Below are 13,747 nucleotides of genomic sequence, written 5' to 3' on the forward strand. Positions count from 1 at the left end.
CTATTTATAGCCATGATGGCTTGGTTGAGTCTTATCAGTTATGAGCCATTAATAGCGCTGAGTCTTATCAGCTATGACCTGGCAACACACTAGGCAGCATAAATCATGAGCTATGTCGATCTGAGTCTTATCAGCTAGGAGCTGGCAGAGACTCGGCTGATTTGCATTTAGACAAATGATATGATATGTGTATAACAACCATGAATCTGTGCAGATGTACACTCATGGGTAGAGTCTACTGTTAGGGAACATAAAGTGTATATGAGGAGCCCCCATACCTACACACAACAGTCTGATGAGAGCACCCACAGCTTGAAACTAGTAACAAAGATTGCTCTTGGGTTTTAGCCCCAAACTCTTATTCATCTATCATACCTCTCTAACACCCAAGAGTTATGGCTGAGATTACTCCGTCTTCCTCCTTCAGCAGCCTAGAAAGCCACTCAATCACTACGGTGGTTCAAGTAGAACCATCGAGTATAAGGAAGAAGGTTGAATTCGGAACCACAGAATCCAAATCAACTGACAACATCGCAAAAGCGGTGGATTTACCTGACAATTTAGTCGGCCCATACAAAACATATAGAAATCTTACGAGCAAAACCGCCCGTAATAATATGCTATTAGAATTCATGATTGCATGTGAAGAGAAAAGTCTGATCCCGAGGTCCTTCAGACCATTCATCCAACATTACCAGACCAATTATAACCAACAGTTGGCCAGAACCAGAAGTGAGGCGGTAAATTCATGTGCCTTAAAGCTTATGGAAACACACATTTCCCAATTACAAGTCAACATATGTGAGCTCAGAGACCTAGCCACCATGGAGAAAAACAAACTCCAAAAGGATGCTGACAAAACATCACTGGATACAATACTTGCTGCGTGCCGCACAATCTCCACCCGGGAATCAACAAACTGGCACACCAAACTTAGCAACAATCTAGTAAAGTACTATCTTAGGAGAGGTTACCCTAAGAAAATTCTTTTGGATGATAAAATGAAAGCTAGAGCTAAAGAGAGAACATCCCTCTTATCACAAAAACAGACACCCTCAAAAGACACTAAACCAGTGATCTATATCACAGATTACAACCCTACTGCACTCAAGGTAAGCTCCATGATCAAAAAGTCCTGGCACCTACTTCAAGTAGTACTTCTACTATCCTCATGAGAGTGGCAATCACATATCCACCACCTAAACCACAAATTAGCGGCCGCACTGTGTCCAACTTGGATGACAGCTGTCACAAACAACTATGTAACTTCAGCAGCCACAATGCCATTCACATTTCACTTGCAAAAGCAGAAACATAATCTACCTAAGTTGCACCAAATGTGGTAAACAATACGTAGATGAAACCAAACGACACTTTTGTACTAGACTCAAAGAACACTTTGCGGATATCAACCATCAAAGGGACAAACCTGTCGCATAACACTTCAACTCTGTAGGACACTTAACCAGAGACCTATATTATCAAATCATACAACAGCTTAAAACAGACCCTGAATCAGTTCAGAGCATGGCTAGACCCCAATCCATTGAACTCAAATGGATATTTGATCTGAAAACCATCCACCCACAGGGCATGAATGACAAGATCTAATCCTGGAATTCCCAACTCACCTACCTTCAAAGGCTATTATGTGATCAAACAATCTGCGAAAGATGTCTGCATGGGTACAGCAGACAAGATCTTTTAGAAGCGCATAAGGAAGACTGCAGAGGTGTTGGGCAGACTGCTATCAGGATCAATATGCCTAAAAAGGGTAAAAATGTATTAAAATTTGAGCATTATTGTAATCAAATGCCAGTACTGGACATAATTTATGCTGACTTCGAAGCACCAATAGAAAATACCGAACACTGTACTGAATGTAGTTTTACATACAAAACTCAAGAACATACTCCTTGCGGGTTTGGATAAATAGTTGTAAGGTATGATGGGATAACAAATGCGCCCGTGATTTACTGAGGTCCCGATGCAGCGGAAAAGTTCTTAGAATATCTACAAAATGAAGAGAGAATAATCAGGGAAAATTTTCTCGTAAGAAACCCATGTGTATGACGAGGGATGATGGGATGGCCTATAAGAAGTCAACAAGTTGTCAGGTTTGTAATAAACCCCTGAATGGGGATTCTCTGAGAGATCATTGCCACATCACAGGTAATTACAGGGGAGATGCGCATAACGAGTGTAACTTGAAACTAAAAATGAATTCTCAAACAATTCCCATCCCCGTTGTGTTTCATAACCTTAGAGGATATGATTCTCATCTCATTATGCAAGCCATCTCAAAGACTGACGGCGGCTTAACGTGCATTCCTAATAATATAGAAAGATATATATAATTCTCTTTGACTAAAACTATACATTATACGGACAAGGATGGGAGAGCAAGAAGAAAACAAAGTATTAAAATTCTTAATAATATGGAAAGATATATATCATTCTCGTTGACTAAAACTATACATTATACGGACAAGGATGGGAAAGCGAGAACAAAACAAAGTAATGTACTTAGATTCATAGACTCCATACAGTTTCTGTTATCTTCCCTGGACAATTTAGCTAATGCAAACAATCCCGATGACTTTGCAATAACAAATCAATATACTGATCGGTGTCGGAATTTGTTGAGAAGAAAAGGTGTATATCCTTACAAATATATGGATGATTGGTCTAGATTTGACGAAACTAAATTACCACCCATTGAATCATTCTATAGTCACTTAACAGAATCTTAAATAACCGATGCCGATTATGAACACGCTCTGACGGTGTGGGATAAATTAGGTTGTAAGAATTTAGGCGATTATCATGATCTGTACTTAACAACCTATGTACCGTTACTCGCCGATATATTCGAGATATTTAGAAAGACATGTTTAAAACAATACGGCTTAGATCTTGCATGGTACTATTCCAGTCCTGGACTCACTTGGGATGCATTGTTGAAGAAGGCCGGTGTAGAATTATAATTACTCACCGATTATGATATGCACTTGTTCGTTGAGAAAGTATTAAGAGGTGGTATATAGATGATGGCGAAAAGGTATTCTAAGGCTAATAATAAATTAGTGGAAGGATATGATTCGAGTAAACCTGATACACACATACTATATCTTGACGACAACAATTTGTACGGATGGGCTATGAGTCAACCTTTACCCACGGGTGGTTTTGAGTGGATAAAAGATATCGATGTGAATGATATCCCCACAGATTCCGATAAAGGGTACATACTAGAAGCTGACTTGGAATATCCAACAGACTTACACAAAGACCATAACAGTTATCCGCTAGCTTCCAAAAGATTAATTGTTAACAGAGATTGGATGTCAGAATATCAACACTCCTTAACGGGCAATACTAGGTTAGCTAACGTAGAAAAACTCGAACCAAATTTGATGGATAAGACAAAATATATAGTTCACTTTAGAAATCTCCAGTTGTATTTATCACTAGGCATGAAAATAAAGAAAATACACAGAGTTCTTCAGTTTGATCAAAGCCCTTGGATGGAGCCCTATGTAAGGCTGAACACAGATTTAAGAAAGATGGCTACAAGCTATTTAGAAAAGAACCTATATAAGCTCATGAATAACTCAGTATTTGGTAAAACTATGGAGAATCTAAAGAAACGTGTTGATGTTAAATTGGTCAGATCTAATGAGGAAGAAAGACACAGGAAAATTATAGCCAGTCCGGCACTACATTTGCGGAAGAGTAATATAATATTGAACAGACCGGTGTATGCTGGTATGAGTATTCTTGACTTGTCAAAATACTTAATATATAACTTTTATTACAAAGAACTTAAGAAGCAATACGGCGATAGATGTGAGGTGTTATATACCGATACAGATTCTTTTTTGATGAAAATACAAACCGAGGATCTGTGTAAAGATATGGCAGAAAAAATAGATTTGTACGATACGAGCGATTACCCAAAAGATAATCCATTGCACAGCGCAGTAAATAAAAAGGTTTTAGGTAAGATGAAGGATGAGTATGCTGGAATTCCTATTGCGGAGTATGTTGGATTAAGACCTAAGATGTATTCTATAAATGAGGCTGATGATGGGGAGATAAGAAAAGCTAAGGGTGTTAAGAAGTATGTGGTAAAAAAGCATATCAAACACGGTCAATGGTAGAACACTCAAACACGAGATGAACACTTTAAGAAGTGTCAATCACAGGATATATGGATTAAGAATGAACAAGACATCATTATCCCCCTGAGATACAAAGACATGGATTGATAAGGATGGTGTAACTACCTATGCTTATGGTTATGGTGGTAATACTGTGTCGCTGGGAACTATGAGCAACTATTCTCGTACAAATCCCCGGCCCGTTCCATCTTTAAGATAATATAGAATAGGCTTAATTTGTTTCATAACCAACCAACTAATTGTCTATATCTTAAGAGACCAAATTGGATCAGTTGCACGATGTTAGCCTCCCTCGAGTTCACCGGGCTGGTATAAATATCTTACGCTTACTCTATCCGGAAGATTTTGTTCTTTGCCTCTCCGAGGTGCTGAAGATTCTGAAGTCACAGATTTCATTTTAACCGCATCTGATGGTTTTTCCCAATTAATCTCGTTACTTCATTATTTAGTGCAGATACAACAGCTGATAATCGTGTCACCCATTCGGTTGATCTTAATCGATCCGATTTCATTTCAATCCCATACTGATATCCAAACAAACGTTCTGCTAATGTCGGGTTAAATCTTTCAACAATAGCTTGACTACGTTTGGCTTCTTTTTCACCATGCCTTATTATGACATCGTATTTTGTTAATAGTTTAGTTAATGATCCCATAAACCCGCGACCAGGATCTACTTGAAATAACTCGGCCATTTCACGTGTTCTGATGTTAACCCACCCCCAACCCCCATTTGCCCAGTGTCAATTATGAATTACTTAGCTATGAAGTGTTGGCTTCCATTGTCCATTGCTAATCACTTATCATCTCAATCATCTTTTGGCTTCCTTTGTTAGCTTGTACCTTTTGTTATTTTCCTTCTTTTGTTATCTTATTAATTTTGTTGTCCTCACATGTACATATACTGTAAAACGTGAAATTAATGCGTCTCCAAAAGAATGCGACCGCCGGCCCTAGCCAAATATGCGACTCAATATGAATGCAACACCCCCTCCTCTCAAGCATCAGTGGATTTATATCTAAACAAATTATCCTCTGTCAGGTTTACAGGAGAATCCTCACCTTAATCCAACCTTACATTAATCCAATCACACACCAAATAGCACCGCTTATTAGCGCTGAGTACAGTACTTCAGCTAAAGCACTACGTGCGCGCTGGCTTGTGTCGGCCTTTGATGCAGTCGCAAAGAGCAAAGACTACCGTGTTGGGTGGCGTCTGTCTGGACTTGCAGGTATGATAAGTGATGACATGAGTGAGAAGAACGCTTGTCTTCACCCCAGCAGTATCAATTCACAGGATGTAATTAGTGTTTGAATGACATTGTTTATGTACTTGTTACAAGTGCTGCTCAATAAACATTGATGTGGAATAGATAGTTGTTTGTTTTCAGCGTTTGTCTAAGTTGGTATTTCTGCTATCCAAAATGTCTAATTGTTGATATAAATGTGATGTTTAATAATGCGAGCAAAGACCACTCGCATTTTTCGTATTTAATTCACGCTCAAGTTAATTTCACCTTTTACAGTATATGCTCTCTGCCTCATGGCATTCATTCACCTGATGAAGGAGTAAGCATATACTCCGAAACTTTGTGTTTCTCATAATAAAGAACTTGACATCCATATATTCTCTTCCTCTGTAGTAGAGGTATTGGGGTATAAATACTCCAATGGCAGTGAGCCAGAATCACCATTACATATAAAACTTTATATCATTTACAGCATAGAAGCATTTATAGGGTTTGGGAATGGCTCAGGTGGTGGTGAGCCAGAGCCCTTTTCATTACAATTTAGCTTAGTCTCATGACGATTATTTGTGTGCATCGTGGCTTTTGCACAAAAAATGACCTCTGTAGTATAGGTATTGGGGTATAAATCTGGCTCCAGTAGAAGTGAGCCAGAATCCCCATTCCCTATACTACTACTTCTATTGCTACACATGTAGACACAAAAATAAACATGTCTGCTACTGATTGTACTTGCAAATAACTCCTCCTAAAATCAACAATGAACTGAAATACATAAATATTAATGTAATTAGTATATTTTTATCCCCCGCCGCGCGAAAGCGCAAAGCGGGGGATATAGTATTCACGACCGTCCGTACGTACGTCCGTACGTCCGTCCGTACGTCCCACCTGTTTCTTGCCGCGATATCTCAAGAACTAAACACTGGATTGTCTTCATATTTGGAACTATGGTGTATATACAGACTCCGCAGACACCAGTCGGTTTTGGTGACCTTGATCCCATTTTCAAGGTCACAGCAGACAAATCTGCTTTTAGAGTTGGAAAACGGTGTTGCCGCGATATCTCAAGAACTAAACACTGGATTGTCTTCATATTTGGAACTATGGTGTATATACAGACTCCGCAGACACCAGTCGGTTTTGGTGACCTTGATCCCATTTTCAAGGTCACAGCAGATTAATCTGCTTTTAGAGTTGGAAAACGGTGTTGCTGCGATATCTCAAGAACTAAACACTGGATTGTCTTCATATTTGGAACTATGGTGTATATACAGACTCCGCAGACACCAGTCGGTTTTGGTGACCTTGATCACATTTTCAAGGTCACAGCAGGCAAATCTGCTTTTGGAGTTGGAAAACGGTGTTGCCGCGATATCTCAAGAACTAAACACTGGATTGTCTTCATATTTGGAACTATGGTGTATATACAGACACCGCAGACACCAGTCGGTTTTGGTGACCTTGACCCCATTGTCAAGGTCACAGCAGGCAAATCTGCTTTTAGAGTTAGAAAACGGTGTTGCCGCGATATCTCAAGAACTAATCGCTGGATTGTCTTCATATTTGGAACTATGGTGTATATACAGACACCGCATACACCTGTCATATTTGGTGACCTTGACCCCATTTTCAAGGTCACAGCAGGCAAATCTGTTTTTGGAGTTGGAAAACGGTGTTGCCACAATATCTCAAGAACTAATCGCTGGATTGTCTTCATATTTGGTACTATGGTGTACAGGCGGGGGATATTTCGTCACTCTGTGACAAATACTTGTTTTAGTTGATAGTCTATTGGATAAACAAGGATATATGTATCTAATCTGGGTAACATAAATTGTATCATTGTTCGAGTCACAAATAACAAAACTCAAGTACAGTTTCCACTAATATACAATTCCAAGACTTAGTGCTATGACTTGTGCATGTAATAGTTACTTGATAAAAGATAATTTCAAATGCTTTTGGCTACCTACAATATTGGCTTGACTTTGTGATTTTACCCCTGGCTACCTTGAAAAAAACTACTTCTAGCATTATGGCTACTTGGTGAAAATATAAACTTTGAGGCCGGCCATATTTCCCATCAAGAGGTAGACAGGCTGCACTCATTAGGGATGGATAAAACCCCATGTATCCCCCATGATCCTGCTACAACATATGTTGTAAGAATGTACACAACACTGTAGCAATGTACACAACACTGTAGCAATGTACACAACACTGTAGCAATGTATACAACACTGTAGCAATGTACACAACACTAGCAATGTACACAACACTGTAGCAATGTATACAACACTGTAACAATTTACACAACACTGTAGCAATGTTCACAACACTGTAGCAATGTATACAACACTGTAGCAATGTACACAACACTGTAGCTATGTACACAATGATGTGGTAGTGTACACAATGATGTAGCAATGCACACAACACTGTAGCTATGTACACAATGATGTAGCAATGCACACAACACTGTAGCTATGTACACAATGATGTAGCAATGCACACAACACTGTAGCTATGTACACAATGATGTAGCAATGCACACAACACTGTAGCTATGTACACAATGATGTAGCAATGCACACAACACTGTAGCTATGTACACAATGATGTGACAGTGTACACAACACTGTAGCAATGTACACAATGATGTGGCAGTGTACACAACACTGTAGCAATGTACACAATGATGTGACAGTGCAATGTACACAACACTCTGGAAATGTACACAACACTGTAGGAATGTACAAAACTCTGTCGCAATGTACACAGCTCTATAGCAACATACACAACTCTATAGCAATGTACACAACACTGTGGCAATGTACACAGCACTGTAGCAGTGTACACTGTGTAGCAAAGTGCAAAATGATGTGGCAATGTACACAACACTGTAGCAGTGTACACTGTAGCAATGTACACAACACTGTAGCAATGTATACAACACTATAGCAATGTACACAATACTGTAGCAATGTACACAAAACTGGAGCAATGTACACAGCTCTTGCAATGTACGCAACTCTGTAGCAATGTACGCATCACTGTAGCAGTGTACACTGTTGCAATGTACACAATACTGTAGCAATGTACACAGTGATGTGGCAATGTACGCAACTCTATAGCAATGTACACAGTGATGTGGCATTGTACACAACTCTATAGCAATGTACACAGTGATGTGGCATTGTACACAACTCTATAGCAATGTACACAACATTGTAGCAATCTACACAACAATGTAGAAAACTCTGTTTGATATTGGCAGATGTTGGAAGTGACTCTGTGCAAGCGCCCCGGAGGAGGGCTTGGTTTCACGGTGGCAGGTGGCGCCACCACAACCGGCGGCTGTTACATCAAGGGTGTTGTACAAGACCCAGCACTTTCCGATGGCAGACTGAGAGTCGGAGATAAACTCATCAGGGTATGTGTTTAGACTGAGAGTCGGTATGTATGTTAAGACTGACAGTCAGTATGTATATTCAGACTGATAGTATTTTTGTTTTGACTGAGAGTATGAATGTTAAGACTGATAGTCAACATGTATAATTCTTGTGAATACCTCACCTCTATCACATCAGTGCCATAAATTCCTGTTTATGCTGAGATTTTTTATAAATTTTCAACAGACGTCCACCACACTGCCAACATATCCATAGTTGTGAGGGAAACCCTATCCCTTGCCAGAGGCGCCACTGCGCATGCGCAAGGCGGGAATCTAGTCACTTCTTTCCTGTGTGTCCTGATGACAACAAGGAAATTCTTTTTGTTGCACATCCAAACACGTGATTGAGTTCCACATTACAAGATAGTTCGTCTCAAGCTTCATAGATTACAAGCAAAGAGCAGTTCTACAAGCAGAACGGGGGTATAGAAGATCGGAGTCTCTAGTGAGTAATTAGTTAAGAAAAGTGTTGTGGGATGAGATCTTCATCTCATAAGCAGACACCTGTCTGTTCGGGCTGTGGACAACACCAAGCTCCTGGTGATCCTCACCCTAGATGTCTCGCATGCAAGAAAAGCAGCTGTACACAGAAGTCAAGGTGCAGTTATTGCGAGCATCTGTCAAAAGAAAAATTTGACAAGCTCTCCAAGGCATGGATCAAAAATCCTGATTATAAAAAGGTCACTAGAGCATCTACATCAAGAAAACAAGTGATTAAGCCCGTGGCGGCCAAATTAATCACGTGGGTGACAAGCGAGTGTGGCGCGAGGGCGCCGTCTCACCTTATGAGGAGAAGAGACCCTGTCGCTCATCCCACTCTCCCAATAATGTTGAGGAGCAGTTGCATTTTACCGGTCAAACAGAAAGTGCCTCTAACTTGCATCCGGCAACGTTTGGTACGGTCGATCATCGAGTTTGGACAGAAAGTAACGATTTTCACCCTCTGCCGCATTCCCCCTCTAATGTAAATGAGTTCACGGAAAGAATAACAAATTCAACGTCTGTTATGATTGACACGCGCATGCAATCTATGTCTCGAGAAATCTCAGATCTAAAAGAATCAGTTAATCAAACCCGGCTTGGCCAATCAGGGATTGATCACGAGAGAAAACAGAGATCTAAGGCTGAATATGGCAGTACACCCTCATACAGCAGACATGTACAAGGTTACGCTGAATCAGATTATGAGGACAGTAGGAGAATTATACTAAGATACTCCCTACCACGCACACCACAGGGCTCATCGTGAATCACGGTCTTCACACCGCAGTATGCACAGAAATACGCACCAATCACCGTCAAGCCACTATGATATACGCACCGACAAAGCTCGTGCATATCAGGATAGTAATCCTAAGCGTGCACCTTCTCATACTGCCACACAGACCTGTTATTCAGAGGAAGAAAGCGAGGGAAATATGACATCACCATACAGTTACAGACCACGTGATTCCCGCACAGCTTGCCGTAAATCAGACGACCGGGATTACGATACCCTCAGCCAAACGACCCACTCCCAGCAGAGCCAGAGTAGGGGGTGCCGATCTACATTCAGGCTATGGGGACACTGCTATAGAGGAGGATTATAGACCAACAATTACTCCCTTAGAGACATCATAGCAGAACTTTATGAACTAATGCCCACCTTAAAACCAGATCAGGACAGTACACCCGTTAAACCCTTGATTGAACGTGCAGGATACGAGGGACCCGATAAGGGGACCGAACCATTCCATACGCTTCCCCCTCCGTCATATTTGGATGACGTCATCAAGAGAACTGAAAATCAATTGAACTTTTCAGCGGGTCCTAGTGCTAAACTGAGGCCTGTCTATATTAGATCTGCTTACAAAACACAGGATGATCCGTTCACACTACAGCCTAGCATTGACGAAGATTACTTCGATCTTGTTAAGAAACCTAACCCCAATATGCGCATTGGTATGTCCAAGATCAAGAGCTTAGATAAGGTCAATAAACAAATGATTAATACCAGTTCTTACATCAACTGGTTAGCAGCTGGTATTCGCCATGTCATACCCCTGTACAACCAGAGCGATGATCTTCCCTTAGACACTTCCACAGAGATGACTAGTCAGAAGACGGGATTTATCCACAGCTCATTAGACCCCATACTGAAGATGCAGGAAGACCTCCTATCAGCTCAAGTATGGATGTCAGCGCAGTTTTTGCTCATGCAAAGAAGACACTTACCTCAGCAAGTTCATCATGTGATGCCAGACCCTTTAAAGAGATCCATGATGTCACAGCCCATTACGTCATCGCAGATTTTCAACAGTAGACTGAAGTCGGTGAAGGGAGCCATTATCTCGTCAACTAACCAGAAATTTCAGGAATCCACCATCTCGTTAGCATCCAAGTTAGAGAAACAACCGGCGGTTACTCGACTCCAGCGACGGATTCCTGGACCCCGACGCGAACAGTCCAACGGAGATTCTTTTCGAGCCTCTACACAGAGAAACAGATCGTATCAACCCAGGTACAAGAACTCCAAAGTTGATCTTCCCACTTCACAGAGAGGACTTGGAAGATGAAGAGGCAGTTCCCGTAGGGGTCCCCTTCGGAAATGACTCCACCATAAATCTACAGACCCATCCAGATCCTACCGACTTCGCCTGCCCTACGGACAACGATTTACAATTACTGAAGACCATGGACACGTCTACTCCAAATCCAGTCGAACTAGCCAATCTTACAAACATCGACCCAAGACTACCCAAGTTCAAATCTCATCCTATTCCGGGACCAGTCGGAGGCTGTCTTATGCAGTACGCAGACAACTGGGAGACCATCACAGACGACTCATGGTTACTCGAAGTAATAAGAAGAGGCTACAAACTTCACTTCTTTAAACGACCAAAACTAGTCATTCATCCTACCGGACCCCGATTCCAGCTATCAGGACCGAAGCTAATTGCAGCAGAAGTAGCCATACAAAAATTACTCACAAAAGGAGCTATCAGCACCCTAAAGGAGTCAGACACCACCCTCAGATTCTACTCCCCAGTTTTCCTGGTACCGAAGAAGAATTCTTCAGAGATGAGATTAATAATAGACTAAAAACTCTGAACAAAGATTACCTGGAACAAAAACCCACATTTCAGATGGAATCTATAAAGAGGTTGAAGAATTCCCTAAGACAAGCAGATTGGATGATAAGCATAGATCTGCAAGACGCATATCTTCACGTCCCGATCCATCCAAGTCATCGTCGATACCTACGATTCGCTGTCAACGGTCAGAGATACCAGTTCAGGGTACTACCATTCGGCATATCCATCGCCCCATGGTTATTCACCAGGATCACCAATCCCGTCATTGGTTTCGCCAATCTAAAGCTCATAAGGCTTCACAGATATATAGACGATTTCCTATCGGTCGATCAGGACAAATCACAACTCAGTCTAAACACAGTGTGTCTCATCCAACTTCTCACACACTTAGGTTTCCTGGTTCACTCTAAAAAATCAGAGCTAGTACCCACACAGGTCATTACCTACATAGGCACAAGATTTATTCTCGACAAGGGCATAGTAGCACCCCCAGAGGACAGATATGCAAGAGTACAGCACATGATTACAAGCGCACTCGATCAGCCCGTCAAGTCGAGACGCTGGTGGATGTCTTGCCTAGGCACGCTCACATCTATCCAAGACCTAACCTACAGAGGCAGGCTACAATTACTGCCCTTGCAGATTTGGATGAACACAACCAAGAACCTAGAGCTGGAAGCACTAATCCAACCCCCACAAGTTCGAATCGCAGAACTCCTTTGGTGGCTAAATCATCAAAATGTCATGCCAGGTATTCCACTAAACTACCCCACCCCCCTACATCAACTCTACACAGATGCATCAGGAGAGGGTTGGGGCGCCCATATGGACGATGTCACCATTCAAGGGAAATGGTCCTCCCAAGACAAAGAAATACACATCAATTGTCTAGAAATGAGAGCGATATATCTAGATTAACAGCTTGGCTAAATTGTCTACACCACTCGTCAGTGAAGATCGCTACAGACAACTCAACCGTGGTCGCTTACATACAGCACCAAGGTGGCACAAGATCTCAGCTTTTACTGAAGGAGGTTACACGTTTATATGCCTTGGTAGACTCAGTGAGTTGCAAGATCGAAGTAAGACACATTCCGGGCAAGCTAAATATACTAGCAGATTACATATCCCGGAAGAACAAGATAGTACCAACAGAATGGTCACTACATCCCGAGGTGTTCAAGTGGATAACCCAGATATGGGACACTCCAAACCTAGATCTATTCGCCACATGTCTCAACAACAAACTACCAGTCTACGTCAGCCCAGTACCAGACCCACTAGCACTCCAAGTCGATGCGCTCTCCATGGAATGGAAGGGAATGTTTGGTTACGCATTTCCCCCATGGGCTCTCCTAGAGAGAGTACTGAAGAAAATAGAGGAAATGGACTGTGTCAGAATCCTCATAGCCCCGGCTTGGCCGAAAAGGGCTTGGTTTCTGAGACTTCTACAACTCCTGGTAGAAGTACCTCTGAAACTCCCAGTACGTCACGACCTATTGAGACAACCAAAGACGGACATATTTTACGGCCGCCTCGACAACCTCCATCTTCACGCTTGGAAGTTATCTCGCATAAGATGCAAGCCGCCGGTTACTCTAAATCAGCTGCACGAAGAGTGGCTAGCTCATGGAGACCAGCCTCATCTGCCTTATACAATAACAGATGGGACAAGTTCGTCGAATGGAGAAGAGGAAAACAGTTACATGGAGATATAACGATACCTATAGTAGCCGAATTCTTGCTCCATCTCAGAAACGACAAGAAATTACGACACGGCACTAT

The 13,747-nt window shown here is 41.6% G+C and overlaps 1 protein-coding gene across 5 annotated transcripts in view; it reads left to right on the top strand.

The window, feature by feature from the left end:
* LOC124121061 (tyrosine-protein phosphatase non-receptor type 13-like) overlaps positions 1-13,747 on the top strand; it is a 155,918-nt gene that overhangs the window by 91,906 nt on the left and 50,265 nt on the right. For all 5 annotated transcript variants that reach the window (XM_046484009.2, XM_046484010.2, XM_048392843.1 and 2 more), the window contains exon 29: positions 8,712-8,867. In XM_046484009.2, coding sequence (XP_046339965.1) covers positions 8,712-8,867 — 156 coding nt within the window. The remainder of the gene's footprint in view (positions 1-8,711; positions 8,868-13,747) is intronic.

This window comes from Haliotis rufescens, unplaced genomic scaffold (genome assembly GCF_023055435.1).
Source record: "Haliotis rufescens isolate VD_foot unplaced genomic scaffold, xgHalRufe1.0.p SCAF_11, whole genome shotgun sequence".
Lineage (NCBI taxonomy): Eukaryota > Metazoa > Mollusca > Gastropoda > Lepetellida > Haliotidae > Haliotis > Haliotis rufescens.